The following is a 16,026-nucleotide window of genomic DNA, read 5'->3' as shown; positions in this document are numbered from 1 at the left end:
TTCCAAATATATACAGTTCCAAGTAGAAAAATAAAAACAAAGTAAATCTTATAAACACAAATGTTTACACCGAATGGTGAGATCATGTCATGCTGAAGATGGGGAATCCAGAGTTCATCACTCTCTACATGGAATGAGCGCTCCACACACAGTAAGTGAGAAACAAAAGTTAGACTCGTACCACCCATTAACATCCTGAAAGACACTGGCAGGAGTCAGGCTGGAGCAGCGGCTGCTCACACAGGACGTTGTGGTCACTGTCCGGGGCCGGGAGCCCACTACCCAACCCATTTCTGTCTTGCGTGGACAGTCAAGGTGGATGTCCGGGGGCAGTGATGTGAGATGCAATCGAGAGACAGGAAGTGATCAAGAACCAAAGTTGTCCTCATGAAGGCGCCATCCATTAGGGCAGCAGGTTCCAAGAAGCAGCAGGGCCATCCGGGTGTAAACCTTCTCCTCATAGGACCAGCTCCAAGGCCACCCAGAGCCACCAGACCACCTGCCCTCACTCAACACCCACCTTGTAGATGTATGGCAGGAAAGACAAAAAGTACGGAAAGAAAACCTTGGAAAATGGTACTGCCTTCAAAATGAGTGAGATTAAAAGACAAAAAACAAAAAAAACAAAAAAAAAAAAAAAAAAAAAAAAAAAAAAAAAACACTAAAATGAAAGGGTGAGTGAGTTCAAGAGACAGTTTTAGGCCTACATTCCTAACAGCACGAAAGAATGCAGTTAGCAAAAATAAGTCTATCCCTGAGAATCTTAAGCGACATAAGCCATATTTTATCTCAATATATAACAAAAAAAATCTAGAAAATGCACATCTTCTCATGAATAGTAAAACATCTCCTTCGGTAGTTTAAAAAAAAAAAAAAAAAAAAAGACCTAAGACATCAACATAATCAGCACAAAAATCCTCAAAAATAATTAAATGAAAGAAAGAGTCCGTGCCAATCTGGACAGCAGGTGATACGTTACCAATCTGATAAACTAGACGGTCCTTTCCAATCTGGAATTAAATTATCTTTCAGTGGCTGCTACGAGAAGGGGAAGAGGAAGGGCCATTCTTCTCAGGCCACAGAGGTGGTCGTTGCTCCCCCAGGACACAAAGGGCTCAGGTACATCTTAAATAAGCGCTCCGGCGACTGTAGGACTTGAGACTGGAATAGATATTTGTTTCCCAAAAGGACAAAGAGGAACAAGTCACAGACTCAACCAGAGAGAAAAAGAAGACAAAGGACTGAGGCTGGCGTACGGTGACAAGACTTGGCTACTGAACGGGCTCAACACAACACTCTCCACAAAGACTGCGGGACATGGGCTGGAACACACTGGCTTCAGTCCCCATCAGCATCTGAATCTGCAAACTTCAGTTCACACTTGACATCAAACGGTTTGTCCCTGGCAGAGAGTTCGTCGATCCGCTGGGAGTCCTCCCGATCTGTGGGCACTTTGCTGGTGATGGTGTCTTGCTCGGTTTCATAGCCGGTGTCCAGGGCTGGCTTGGGCTGGTCGCCATTCTGCTGTGAGAAGCTCCCAGGTTCCACCAGCGTCTCCTTCACACTCTGCTCCAGGTCAGAGAAATCTGACTTGGGCTTCTTCTTCCCAAGCAGCAGGGCTGAGCGGAATTTTAAGCATTGTCCGGGCAAGTAGCCCTTGTAGCAGTTGTAGGAAAAGAGGCAGAGGAAGAGGAGGAAGATGAAGAGCAGGAGAGACATGAGCAGGCGGTTGTCACTGGACTTGAGATACACTGTCTTCTCTGAGTGGAGCTGGGGGACTGTGTTGATGACCATCTTTGGTTCACAGGATGTGCCAGAGGAGGACTTGGGAGGTAGGGTGGCAGCTCTGGGGGAGGTTGCCCACAGAGCAGGGGTAGGAGGAGAGGACCCCTGGGTAGATGCCACTGGCATTTTGGAAGTGATCCAACTACCTTCTGTCTGAACAGCCTGGGAGGCAGGTGACGTGGGGGTCCGAGAAACCACCTTCACTTCCAGGACGTGCTTGGCAAGCAGCTGGGAGACAGTCTTATTCCTCACCCGTTCTTCCGACAGGCACTGGTACACGCCGCTGTCTCCCTCCGACAGGTTGAAGATGAGCAGGTGCTTCCTGCCCACAAAGCCATACTTGGGACTTACAGCCTTCAACTCGCCGTTCTGGAACTTCCACACCACCCGGGCCAGGTTGGACTTTTGGAAGCATTTGAGTTCTGCTATGCCACCGTGCTTGAAGGAATGCTCATGGGAACTTTCTTTACTCTTATCTGGAACATCAAAATAAATGTGCTCAGCATCAACAACTTCTTTGTCTGATTACTCATTCGCTCTCAAAATCAGGTTAATACCCACGGGACGACACGAGCGGTTCACCCGCTGGAGCCAGATGGAATCTTCAGGACCAAGATAAAGACATCCGTGACCCGACAGCAGCCCCCAGAAATGAAGAGATCGGTGACAGCTCTGAGAAATCCCGTTCTCACCCTGTCCCCTGGAGGGCTGTGCACTGGCCAGCCCCTCCACCTGCAGTGGCACCGAGGGTCAGCTGCCAGATGTTGCGCTATCGGCTGAGGCAGGCCAGCTAGCAACCAGGGACTTTTTTTACATGGCTCTTACTGTGACATGGTTGGTGAGAAGAGAGTGCACAAGGCTGGGGCCCATCTGTCCTCAGGTGCTGGGAAGGCAGACCAGAATCCCCGCGAGACTCTGTCTGTCTCTGGTCATAGCCATCAGCTGTGGGACCCCAGGAGGATAGGAACTAATTAAAGCTGTGTCTTTTGTCTAAAATGGAAAAAGTTTGGGGTGGGGATACTTGCATGTATAAAATGAGATGGCTATCTTTGGAAGGGACCAAAATCTAAACATAAGATTTCACACTTATAGCCTGAAGGTAATTTTATACAATTTTCTGTGTGCAAGTATGTGTTTACGTATAGAGGCCAGAAATCTACCCAGTGTCATTGATCAGGCAACAGTTATCTTCCCTTACTTTTGTTTGTTTGTTTTTTGTGATGGGGGGGGGGTCTCTCGTTTGTCTGGGACAAGCAAGTTCCAGGGATCCACCTGTCTCACCCTCCTTAGGACTAGGACACAAACTTGAACCACCACGCCCAGCTGTCTTACATGGATTCTGAGGATCAAAGTCAAGTCCTACAAACTGAGCCATCTCTCTAGCCTGAAAATACTTCAGATGGTATTTTACATAGGAAACTACCCATTCTGGTGTAAGATTATCTCCTTGAAGCATGACACAGCATGTACCACAATGTCCCGAATCACTGTTTTTTTAGATTTGGGTTGCTGGGCCATACCCAAGGGCTCCTTCCTTTTCAATCTTAACAAGCTTGGCTTTTGTTTAAGGAGCCTGGCAGATAGAAGAGCTTGGTGTGGGACTGGGCATACTTCCCAGTGACCCAATACACCCTGTGTGGCTTGGAGAACTCTTTCTGGATTGGTCACAGCATGCCGCTCGACCTCTGTGCAGAGAGGAGGGAAGAAAACAAAACACACATGAACACTGCGGGATGGAAAACACCAGGAACTTCGGCACCCTGGTCAGGAAAGCAAAGGAGAGCCACTCACCCAGACACGAGGACGTATCGCCACTCATCTCCTGAATCCAGCCCCTGCACGACAACAGGCACACGTTACTGTCCAGCTTGTGCACGGGGCACACACCCACAGTCCCATCTGCACTCATACCTGCTGGTGCCCACTGCCTGGTGCACGGTAACACAGGCCTTGGCGGCTGGGCTCCAGGCGCAGTAGGGGTCCCGTGCCAGCACGCAGTCCTCACAGCTACCGTGCTGTCGGCAGAAGGCCAAGGGAGCCTGGACCACTCCGGAGTTGGAGCCAGCATAGACAAACCTCTTCCCCTGTGTACGGGAGGCAAACGGGTGTGAGGAGGACGAAGGCACTGGCAGGGCTGCTAGCTTCTCTACCAACTCTGGGGAAGGCGTGGTGCATTCAAGCCCTGCATGGAGGGAAGGGCTCCCTCCAAGAGCTAAACAGCGGTGTCCTCATTAGTGTCATGGTCAACTTGGCACACCTGGGAGGAGGGACCTGTGGTTGAGAAATTGCTTATATCAGATTGGCCTGTAGACATGTCTGTGGGCCATTGTCTTAGTTGCTAATTAATGTAGGCGGGTTCAGCCCTCCATGGGTGATGCCACCCTTGGGCAGGTAGCTAAGCAGAAGCCAGAAGGCAAGCCAGTAAGCAGTTTCCTCCATGGTTTCTGCCTCGATTCCTGCCTCCAGTCCCGTCCAGGCTCCCCTCGATGGTGGAAGTGTAAGCGGAAACAAACCTTTCCTCTCTCCAAGTTGCTTTTGGTCAAAATCGATTATCCCAGTAACAGAAAAGCAAAATAAGACTCAAACACCACCTGAGGAGCTACAGGGCCTGGGATCTGAGGCCACCCTTCTGTATCTGGGCTGGACTTTGGGCTGAGTGCATTATATTTCTGCATCAGCCTCTCTCTATCCCAATTTCCCCCACTGAAACACTCCTAGAGGGTAGAGGAAGGCTGGCAAGACTAGAAACTAAAGGAAACTTAAGCTCAAAAAGTTATAAGATTCACAAGTCCCCCTTCCCCAAGGTTACATAACCGCTAAGCAATCGCTGGCGAGAGGAGACTGACCTGTTGAGCTGCCTGCTAGCTGTGCAGGGAGCTCCAGGGATGCAGCTTCTGTGGATGCCACGTATGCTAGAGTAGACTGTTTGTTGATGCAGCTGCCACTGAGTCACCCACACTCTTGTAAACGATCCTTGTTTACCCTGTAGGTGACTCCCCAAAACTCTAGTTCACTGAGCTACACTAGTCTGTCCATGGTGCCCTTCTTCAGCTGCCTCCCAGTCCCAACTTGACAGCCCACTGCCCCCCTGACGCACTGTAGGAGACGCAGCACTACAGCTAGTGTCAGAAGGCACAGTCTTCGAATGCCAGTCCTGTCTTGTGCAAGGAAAGAGGCACCAGTAATAACGGCCTGCCCTGACCGTTCATTTCTGACTCCAGCGTGCCAGTGTGACCACACCTGTCAACGCGATGCAAAGAGAAAGCCAGCAGATTCCACCCAGCAGGAGACACTGCCATGTGCTCCCTGCTTGCCCGGGTCTGTGATGGGAGAGCCACAAAAATCAGCCACGGTGCTCCAGTGTAGCCACACAGAGCTCAGGACCTGCCAGGCTGACTTCCAGGATGGGGATGTGACATGTTACTGGCTGTAGGCCAAGGGCAGGAGCCCACCTGGTGCTGGCAGAAGTCAGCACACAGGTAGGTGATTGACGGTCCCTTGGTATCTGTGGTGGCTAGCTCCCTAAAGTGGTTTGAGTCACAAATATGGAGCACACGGATGTGTTACCCCCACACACACACACACAGGGAAAGTCAACACAGGGCCACAGAGTTCAACTGTGTCACACACACACACAAAGCCAGGCATCAAAGACAAGAGAATGGGCAAGAAGTTAGCACTTGGGACCTCAAGCCAAAAGGGTAGCCCAGGGCCTATCTCAGTGGGTCACATCAGAGTCCTGGCAAGCAGCGGGGAGCACCTTTGGCCAGCAGGCATGAAGCTGGGCAAATGGCATCTGTCAGCAGGGAGATGCTGGTCCTGCTCCTGGTTTTCCCCAGGTCCTGTGCTGCTGAAACCCAGTCCTCAGCACTTAGGAGGCTCGCATGTCCTCATAACAGTCATTAACGAAAAGCTCACAAACACACATAGAGATCACCTTATGGGGAGCAAACAATGATGCCCTGGGTCACATGGCAACACACAGCACAGCAGAGATCTGGGGACAGCTCACATTCTGTACCTCACTGCCCTAGCCTAGCTATAAAATGTGGTGGCCACCTCTTCCCAAGGCCAGTGGACAAGAAACAGCAAGTTCCAGTCAGTGGACTAAATCTAGTACCCAGCCATTTCTACCTAGTCCACCAGCCAAAGGAATTTACACCTCTTTTTTTGTTTGTAGTGCAGTCTCACTTGGCTCAGGACAGCCCTGACTTTGCTATGTGGCTAAGGCTAGCCTTGAAATCCCCATCCTCCTGCCACCATCACTGGAGGGACAGGTGGCAGATGCTCTACAGGGTGACCTGGTACATGTTATTACAAATTAGCAACAGCATCATGTCCCACCAGCACAGTCTACACTCTGTCAGGCTCAAGACACAAGGACTACCCAAAAGTGCCAGCCACCCGCTCTAGTGGTTTAATATATTCACCTCCTTGGCTCTGCCATGCCTCCTTCCCAAGCTATAGATCCTATGGAAGGATGCTGCGAGAGTTCAAAGCCTAGCTCATCAGATCAGAGGCACCAAACCTTGAGAAGCCATCCTAGCCAGTCCTAATCACAGAGAAGCTACCAGATGAGACAAGCACCAGGATGGGCCTGCCTGGAGACCACGTTACCTTCTTTGATGACAGCAGCAGAGTTTGGACCGGCTCAGAGTCCGGGAAGAGTTGGGTCTCCTCGACAACGTGCACCTCTTTCCCAAGGATGACAGCTTTATGCAGGGCTCCCCGGTCTGCAAAGACAAAACCCAGGTCAGCAAGTGGGAAATGCTAAGGGTGTCACCCAGGTTAGTGCTAAGTGTCAACTTACTACAGTTTAGAATTCCCTGGAAAGAGCCTCGGCAGAGGGATTGCTTAGATCAGTCTGGCCTGTAGCAATGTCTGTGGAGGGCTGTCTTAATTAATGACTGACCTGGGGAGACCTAATCCACTGTGAATGGCACCATCCCCATGACAGGTGGTCCTGGACTATGTAAGTGAAGGAAGCTAGCAGGCTAAGCACAGGCAACCCAGCAGGCCGGCAGCATGGGTGCATTCATTTCTTTGTGCTCTTGACTATAAATGTGACGTAACTAGTTCTGAAGTTCCCGCCTGACTTCCCTGAAATGACAGGCTATAACATACAATAGAAGCCAAATAAACCTCTTCCTTTAAGTTGCTTTTAGTCAGGGTGAAACTAGGAGAGACTGCAACCTTGAAGGTAACCACTCAGACTTCTGCATACTCAAGTCGTTCCTGCCACAAGGACACCTTTCTGTAGACGTGGAGAGCAGCACTTGACAAAATAAATAATTAGGAGTTCAAGTTACAAGAACTCCAGTTTTCTCATAAAGCATCACCCCGGCCACAAGGTGGATTCCAAAGACCTTCACCAACAAGGCCACATCCTGACACCTCAGTCACGTTCACTGGAATGCCCTGTTGCACTCCACTGGTCCTCCAGGTGAGGTTAGGAGCCCAGGCAGGCAAGCAAAAGCAAAATGCTCATCTGGGAAGTGTCCCTGGGGCACTGCCAGCTGCCAAGCTCCAACTCTCCACCACCATCCCAGAAGACTTGTCCCTTTCTTGTGCCTCCTAAGGCTGATCAGGGAGGGACAGAGCCTGGCTCCTCCTAGAAGGTGGCATGGTCTTCCACTACCAATTAGGAAATGCCAGGTCAGCCCCATTGGTCCCATGACAGCAGGGATTACTTAGTGCCCCAGGGGCCTGCTAATAGCCACAGAATCTCAGAATCCCAGGCGCAGTCTCAGAAACCCTTCAGCTGGCACAGACGTCTCAGGTACCTGAAGATAGCAGATCTGCCCACAAACCCTTGAGTGAATGTCCCAGTCTTACCAAGGAACCCACCTGTGCTGATAAACATGACATCGTAGAAGGTCCCATCCAGGGCCTGGGTCCTGTCTACCACTATCTGGGTGTAGTTCACATCTTTTTTTATTAGCTTGGGTCTGTTGTCTATAGGGGTCACAGAGTCGTCCATCAAAGGGTGGTCTTTTACAAACTGCAGTGTTTTGTCTGGGAGATTCAGAGAACTGGTGTAGTTGGCTGCCCGAGCCTCAGTGTCGATGCACTATGGGGAAAAACATCGGGGTAAGATGCCCACTTAGCACAGAAGAGGGGCCACATCGGCAGCCCTGGAGGGCCACAACCGCACTTCTCCAGAGAGGAGCAGGGGCTGAGCTGGCCTCCCCTGCAACAGAAGCTATGGTTTTAAAGCACAGTCATAAGCACATGACATAACTGTCTTATGATCAGTTGAGGAATTAGTTATCAATGAAAACAGTACACTTCTCAAATTAAAAATTCACTCTTCATAGCCTTCCTATGAGAGGAAACCCTGCAAAATATTGTTTAACAGACATGTGAGCAAGTGCATACACACCACACATACACACACAATACATACACATACATACATACACAAGCATACATACACACACACCACACATACACACACAATACATACACAAGCATACATACACACACACCACACATACACACACAATACATACACATGCATACATACACAAGCATACATACACACACACAATACACCACACATACGCAAGCATACATACACACACACACAAGGTACATACACACACATACATACATACACACACAAGCATACATATACACACACCACACATACACACATACATACACAAGACAGATACATACACACACTCATACATACACCACACACACACACACACACACACACACACACATTCTGCAACACAAAAGACAAAAAGCCTGGAAAGATTATTTTTTTTGGTCCCAGCTCACTAACCACGTTTCACTGAACACAGTAGGTACACCAGAATAACCAGGGAGGCAGGCCAGACACCCACAGAGAAGCTGTTCCTGGGGAGAGATTCAAGACCCAGACAGGGCACTATCCAAAAGGCACAACCATTCATCACATGGCAACAATGTGCAGGCAACCCAAGAATTTCCTTTCCTTTAAATTTACTATATTCCGAAGGACAGACTGAGGCTCCCTTATCTAATGGACAGACTGCCTCAGGAGACAGCCTAGGCCTGGCTGACAAACGAGGTTTCTTTGTAGGAAACAGAAAACGGAGCGAGCCTGTCATTGTGCAACACCAACTTCTCAAAAGAGCCCAGGCCAGTGGTACAAGCTCTCATTTGGACAGCATGTTACACAACATGTGGAAGAGACCAGAAAAGGAACAAGCCTCACTCGTCACCGCCAGATCCTGCAGCCGCTCAGCCCAGTTTGGAGACGACTACTGTTGCCATGTAACGTGCCGCAAGGAGGCTCTGGGATCTCTGTGGTCTCATGCTTGGGGCCTTGAGGCCCACGGGAAAGATAAGCCCTCCCGGGAGCCCAGGACCCCGCTTACCGCTCCAGGCCGGGGAGTGGGCACCGGGCCACTGTAGCGCACCCATTTGGTGTGCGATTGCTCCACCGTGGCGCTCTGCATGTATTTCCCACGAGAGAAGACTGCCTCCACTGTGGCCAGCGTGTAGGCACAAACCGCGGACAGGCCCACGTTATTCCTGTGGAGGGGAAGCCATGAGTGTCAGGAATGCAGCAGGTCACCAGGGTGGGCAGGCCCCAACCGTCAAGGGAACTAACTCACAACTGTGGCGTGAAGACCGCATAGAACACGGGCTCCTTGAGGCCTGGGGCCCGCAGCACGAACACATCCTGCAGTATGTTGAAGACCAGGCCACTGTCTGGCCGGGAGCAGAGCAGCCTGGCTTTGAGGAAGGAGGTCCACTTCTTCTGCAAAGTGCGAAGGCCGCCCTGGTCCCCCTGGAATGCCAGAGATAGTGTGTGGTAGGGGCGGCACAGATGGCCAGCCACACGGGTAGCCAGTCCATATGCCCCCACCCGGCAGGCCAGCCTGGTAGACAGTTATATCACAGAATACTAAAAGAGACAGGCACATGCAGTGACAACCAAAACAACCGCATCTGTCACCCCAAGTGTCACACAAATGCCACTGGCCTTGTCTCCTGCAGCTTTCCGAGCTGTGGCCCATGAGGGGACACGTAAGACTTAGACTAGTGATGAGTGGGCTCCTTCCTCTCACAGACCCCGACCCTGTAGACCATCTCGGGGTAACATGTGAGTTTACCACTGAGACCCTCTCACTCCCCCTCTGCCTGCCCAGTTCTAGATAAAGTTCTAGGGCACTTTAATCCTTTTCAGTGAGCCTAGGACTGAGGGGCAGTTATGAACAGCACACGGCCCAGGGCTACAGAGAAACACACCCGGCTCCCTCCGTGGTCAGGGTCCCTGAGATTTCAGTCACCCCTGGTTAATCACGCACTCACTGTTAACTCTTTGACTCTTCCCACTTCATTTTTTTTTTTTTTTTTCCTTTCACGTTTGTGCACCTGTGGGGAGCTTCTATGTGGGTGCTCATGTATGGGTGCATTTGGAGGTCTGAGGTTGATATCAGAAATCCTCCACATTACTCTTTGAGACAAGGTCTCTAAATCAAACTCAGAGCATGCTGATGAGGGTAGCCTCTCTAGCAGGCTTGATCAAGGCTGGGATTCCAGGGGGTCCACCCAGCATTTACATGGGTTCTAGAGATCAGAACTCTGGTCCTTTTGCTTTTGTGGCAAGAATTTTGACCACAAAAGACGGCACCATCTTCCAATCTTAAGAGAGTCTTAAGGGAGAACGCCACCCACTTCAATCGCCAGTCGTGGTTTAGTCTCTTACTTTGCCTTAATTGTACAATAAGCCTTATCACAAGGGTTTCCATCCAAAGGCTACCACTGTAATTCCAGGGATAGGAATCTTGGAATGGCAGCACCTGCCCAGGACTATGGGTGGGAACTGGGAGGGGGGAAGGGGGAGGCACTCACCTTGCACACCCTGGCCACTCGTGGGATCATCAACTTGAAAACGAACTCATACTCTACAGACACCTCCGTGAAGAAGAAGTAGACCTTTTCATCGTCACCCTCAGGACCATCTGGGCTTTTCTGGATCACATCCGCAAAGACGAAGCTAGGCTCTGTGGGTGACATCACAGGATTGCCCCTGTATACAAAGCCACCTTGCCACCGGTCTGCCTGTCCCCCATGGTGTCACAGGCTGGCCAGTGCAGCCTTGGGGACTGGAGGCTTCCCTTCAAGGACATCTACAGTGTGCACACATCACCCAGGTGTAGATGTCGCCTGCCTCTCTCTGAGGATTCAGCAAGGTACACAGAGGAGGCCAGGAGGGGCCCCTTACTGGCAGCTGGTCTGCAGAGCCAGAGAAGTAAACCTAAACAAGACCCCAGAGACACCGGAAACTGTGCCACACCCCAAATCCTCTGTCTGCTTTCTCAATTTCCCATCAGAGCTTCATTTTATTAAGACTCCCAAACTTTTATTCTTTGGGAGGGGGTTGGGAGGAGGGGTGTGACAGAGGCCGACATAAAACAATGCTGTTGGCAGAGAGCAAGACAGCTACTCCAGTGTGGGTCTTGAGCAGTCCAAAGATTTTCTACTGCCTAGGACCTGACATGAGCCACAGTCCTGCCCCCTCCCCATGGTTCGGGGACAGCCAGAGGAAAAATGAAATGCTTGAGCCAGCAGCACACACTTCTTACCATTCAGCCACGGGATGGCATACTCTGTCCTCAGGGGACTGTGGGAAGAGTTTCGAGAGATGATGGGTTCACTGCCCAAGAAATTATACGATGTCCCAGAGTAGAGCTCTCCCCCTGCAGTGGTGGAAGCGGAGAGGGGGAATCCAATCAGCCCTTCTGCCTGTGGTGGGGGCTGGGAACAACTGTTTAACACAACATCTCGACATTAGCCCAGGCTAGCCTAAAAGCAAGCCTCATGCATCCACCTCCACCAGGGAATCAGACCTACACTATGCTACAACATACCTACACCATGCTAGCATAATCTACTTACGCCCTCATTAATCCCTCGGAGAAAGGGGGCCTCCCTGACTTTCATAATATGCATTTCTGCTTCCTACATCAACATCTTTTCTCTTACCACAATAATCACAGTCATAAGATTTAATTGTATTTTTCTAGGTTAAAGTGTAATAGCTAATTACAAATGAGAATTCCCACAGCTAAAACAGACACTCCTTAGTGTTTGACACCTGGGAAAAACATCCTAAGTAGAAAGCACTTTAAGTCAAAAGAGATGCTTGGGCACCTACAGTGCCAGGAAACATGGTTCAGCCTGCCCTACTTTCAATACACTCTGAACATGTACCATGGCCTATAACTGCACAGAAGCATCATCTCACATGATGCCTGTTTCATAATACAGCACTGAATATCTCAAAGTTCACTGGATATTGCACACTGATGGTGAAGATGAAACCTTCACACTGGCTGAGAGAACCCAAGATGAACTGTCTGTGCAACAGCGTGTGCCCACTCGTCACAGATGTGCAAGAGCACAGCATGAGGAGCACGGTGCCAGGAGCGTCCCGGGGTGTAGGAGGCACGCAGGAGCGTCCCGGGGTGTGCACAATGACTGACAGAGCCGGGTGTTGCTGCAGTGGGGCCTGAGTTTCCCTCTGAATGACGAACTCAAAAGCCCTTACTGAGGGGTCCGTGCAGTGGGATGCTTACCTGCTGTGGAAGGAGCTAGTGTCAAAGGGAAGCCAAGGAAGACAGGACTGAGGGAAGAGCTGAGTGTCCCAGATGGGAACATCGCACGCCACCATAAACAGAGTGGAGAAGCCCCAGAGGCAGGACTCACCAGCCATGACTGATGTGTAGCTATGGGCAGGGTCGAAAGGGCATCTTCCTTTGCCATCTTCATTTTTCCCCAGAAACTTGAAGGATGTCAAGTTCTACAGTGGAAGGAAAAGAAAACCCCTGACCTTTGGGTGCTAAGGACGTATTCTTGCACCATTTAATGGTACAGATCTCTTACTTTGAGAAGACCAATAAAGTGTGGGGCAGCTGGGCCCCGACCCACTCGTGTCCTGCCCTGGGAGTAGTGACACCTGAAGTTACGCCTCCAGTGTATGACAGCCTGGGGCATGCAGGATCACGGAGTCTCAGCTTGCCCAACCACACTTCCCAAGAAATGGGCAACACAAACCAAACCAAACCAACCACAGAACCCTCCCCTATGTTCATGCAGTACCAGCAGCTCCACGAAGATCCATCCCAATTACTAAAGGCGAAAGCAAGCTCACTACAACATAGGCGGCATGGGGATCAGCCTGGCTGTGCTCTAAGCTGCCCGACGTCATATAAAACGGAGCTTTACAGGCTGTGCCTTGCCCAGGGAGATTCCATCTTACAGTGTTGATTTCATGTTAGGAAAAAGGATGAGTAGGGCCCTGGGTAGACCAACAAACCACACCATCCACCCAAAACAACTGATCAACAACTTATTGCTGGGAATAAAAGGGAGGCAACTCTGTGAACTCATCAAAGGAAGTGGAGAGTACCAGGGCACATGGCTGCATCAAGGATGCCTGGGATTTAACAGACCAAGGAGAGGGCCTAACTTCCTCATCTGGGCCCAGAAAGCAATGGACATCTAACACTGGCATGGATGGCCCCACACCAAACTATGGGCTGATACCTGGTGTGTACCTCGGAGCTGGTCTCTACAGCTGTGCTAAACACTTGCCTGCACAGCTCCTTCCCAGAACTGGTCTCATATGAAATCAACACAGACTCTGTGCCCAGTTCTGACACCTCAGCCTCTTTAACCTGCATTCATGCTATAGCCATGTACATGCCATACACATACATTTGCCATGTGCTGTGTAATATGATAGCCAACAAATTAAGACTCAAATACAAGCAGGGAATGGTGGCGCACACCTTTAATCCCAGCACTCAAGAGGCAGAGGTGGGTGGATCTCTTGAGTTGGAGGCCAGCCTGGTCTACAGATAGAGTTCCAGGGCAGCCAGGGCTACACAGAGAAACCCTGTCTCAAACAAACAAAAGATGGGAATAAAAGATCTGTTTTTGCCTCAGCCAGATCACCAAGGTAGGTGAGATGTTTATGGCAAACTGGTGTTACTAAAACCACTAAACCTGGAGAATTTATTGTTATTGAATCAAGTCTGACATTGTGGAAAGACAGCGTGTTTGGTGTTCGTCCACGTTTCTGGCAGTTAGTCAGTCACGCAACCGTGGGACAGTCTCTCCGCTCCTGACAAGGAAACCTCTTTCCTGTGTCTTAGTTTTCCACTGCTGTGACAAACACCGAGACCAAAGCACCTTGGGGAGGACCTGGTTTATTTCAGCCCACAGCTTATGGCCCACCAATTAGGGGAGTCAAGGCAGCAATCTGGAGGCAGGAAGTGAAGCAGAGGCCGTGGGGGAACGCCCGCCCACAGTGGGCCCACATCAATCACTAATAACAAAATACCCTCCAGGCTTGCCTACAGGCCAATCTTGGGCAGGCATTCTCTGAACCATGGTTATCTTCTCAGATAACTCTAGCTTCTGTCAAGTTAGCAAACATAAAACAAGCAAGAAACAGGTCACCATACAAGCAAAAACCCAGATAACATCCAAACATCAGTACAAACTGAATCAGAGTGCTCTCGTATAGGGAAAAATGAGACACAATTAAATGGCAAATATCACACCGGGGGAAATGCCCACAAGATGATGATGAGGTATTTCTGAATATTCAACAGGCTTACTGACACATACGGAGGAGTATAGCAGATGACAACTACAGGCCAAAGAGTTGAGAGGCACGAGCCACCTCGCAGGGCAACCTGCCAGACTCCAAGAGTATTGGGAAACTCAAGTGGGCAGGCTCTGTAAGCTTAACAGACTAGAGGGGTTGAGGAGAAGTGTTGTCCGCCAGTCAGGAGCTACCAGCCCTGTCAGGAACAGCTGGCTGGAAGCCACAGGCCAGAAAGCTCACAGGGCCTCACAGTGTAAGAATGGCTGCAATGACCCACGGGCCAGTGAAAACAATAAAGGTCACTGGTCAGGTTAGGAAGTGTGAGATAGGGTGACAGTATGGCCCACTTGATAAGGACACATTTGTCATCGCACCTCACAGGGATGCTCGGAGGCCACTGGGGCTATGCCTGCTCTGAGCTACTGGACAGGGAAGGAAGATGGAGGGTACTGAGCTTTCTTAGCTACAAAGATGAAATCAGCTGTGCAGGAAAATGTCTGAATTTTTTTTTTTTTTTGAGACAATTTCTCTGTTTAACCCTGGCTATCGTGGAACTCTGTCTAGTCGAGGCTGGCTTCGAACTCAAAAGAGAGTCACCTGCCTCTGCCTCATCCTCCCAAGTGCTAGAATTAAAGGAATAGGTCACTATGTCCTCTGTCACCTGGCAGGAGGCACTCAGGCAGTACCCTGGTCAGCCAAGGGTCCTATGACTGCTGTGTCACTACTAGTCTGTATGCAGGCACAAAAGGTCCCTCTAAGAGTCAAGCTCTGCCCATTCCTGCTTTTTCTGCCTCTCCCCTGAAGAGACAGGCCGGTCTCTCTCCCCTCCCTTTCCTCACTCCTTCCTTTCCCCCAATAAAACTTCCCACGTAAGCTCTGACTAAGCTCTGTCTGTCTACATGTTGAGTTTGTACCTCCTGCTGTATTATAACAACTACCGCCCAGCCAGATGTCTCCATTCTAAAAAGATGATTGCGAAAAGGCCTATGAGAACCATGGGGCACACTTTACCAAGTGCACACACACACACACACACACACACACACACACACACACACACACAATTACAAATGCATACATCTACACACATGCACAAAATGACACATAATACGCAGCGTGGTCCAGATGTACAGATGTACCACAGGGATGGACTCTGCTGTACGGTTGAGGTTTTTTTTCTTTTTAATTAAAAGTTTCACAAGTCTCCTAGTCTAGTTTTCACCCAAGCATTCTATCCCCTTACCTCATACCCAGGCACTGCTTTGGAGTATAGCAATAGGCTTGAGGCTTCCAACTAGACCAATCAGGCTTTAGTCAGGAGGTACCAAGGTGAAAACGCTCCTACTACACCACTCTCTTCCTTTCCTCCTCCCTTTTCTGTTTGCTTTTCTTGTTTTCTACTTAAGATGTCCATCTTGGAGGACCAAGAGCCTTTACATCCCAGAACACCCACCTCATGCATATATACCATACATAAATACACACAGACACACATAGACACACCCAGACACACACACACACACACACACACACACACACACACACACACACACACACACACAGAGCACCAATTTTGTTTGCATCAGAATACAGTCAGCTGGGCAAACCTGTACAATGGCTCT

The 16,026-nt window shown here is 50.0% G+C and overlaps 1 protein-coding gene across 2 annotated transcripts in view; it reads right to left on the bottom strand.

Moving 5' to 3' along the window:
• The window catches only part of Sema4d (semaphorin 4D), a 48,945-nt gene that overhangs the window by 15,175 nt on the left and 17,744 nt on the right, over positions 1-16,026 (bottom strand). The window contains exons 6-15 of one of the 2 annotated variants that reach the window (XM_051194285.1): positions 12,496-12,589; positions 11,373-11,486; positions 10,639-10,790; positions 9,396-9,571; positions 9,156-9,312; positions 7,633-7,855; positions 6,403-6,518; positions 3,697-3,869; positions 3,577-3,620; positions 1,932-2,261 (exon numbers count right to left, since the gene is read on the bottom strand). In XM_051194285.1, the coding sequence (XP_051050242.1) occupies positions 1,932-2,261; positions 3,577-3,620; positions 3,697-3,869; positions 6,403-6,518; positions 7,633-7,855; positions 9,156-9,312; positions 9,396-9,571; positions 10,639-10,790; positions 11,373-11,486; positions 12,496-12,589 (1,579 nt within the window). Of the gene's footprint in view, positions 1-648; positions 2,262-3,576; positions 3,621-3,696; positions 3,870-6,402; positions 6,519-7,632; positions 7,856-9,155; positions 9,313-9,395; positions 9,572-10,638; positions 10,791-11,372; positions 11,487-12,495; positions 12,590-16,026 lie in introns of those variants that run through there. The other variant, XM_051194284.1, reaches the window with a different exon arrangement.

Source organism: Phodopus roborovskii, unplaced genomic scaffold, assembly GCF_943737965.1.
Source record: "Phodopus roborovskii unplaced genomic scaffold, PHOROB, whole genome shotgun sequence".
Classification (NCBI taxonomy): domain Eukaryota; kingdom Metazoa; phylum Chordata; class Mammalia; order Rodentia; family Cricetidae; genus Phodopus; species Phodopus roborovskii.
This window is presented reverse-complemented; position numbering and strand designations above follow the sequence as displayed.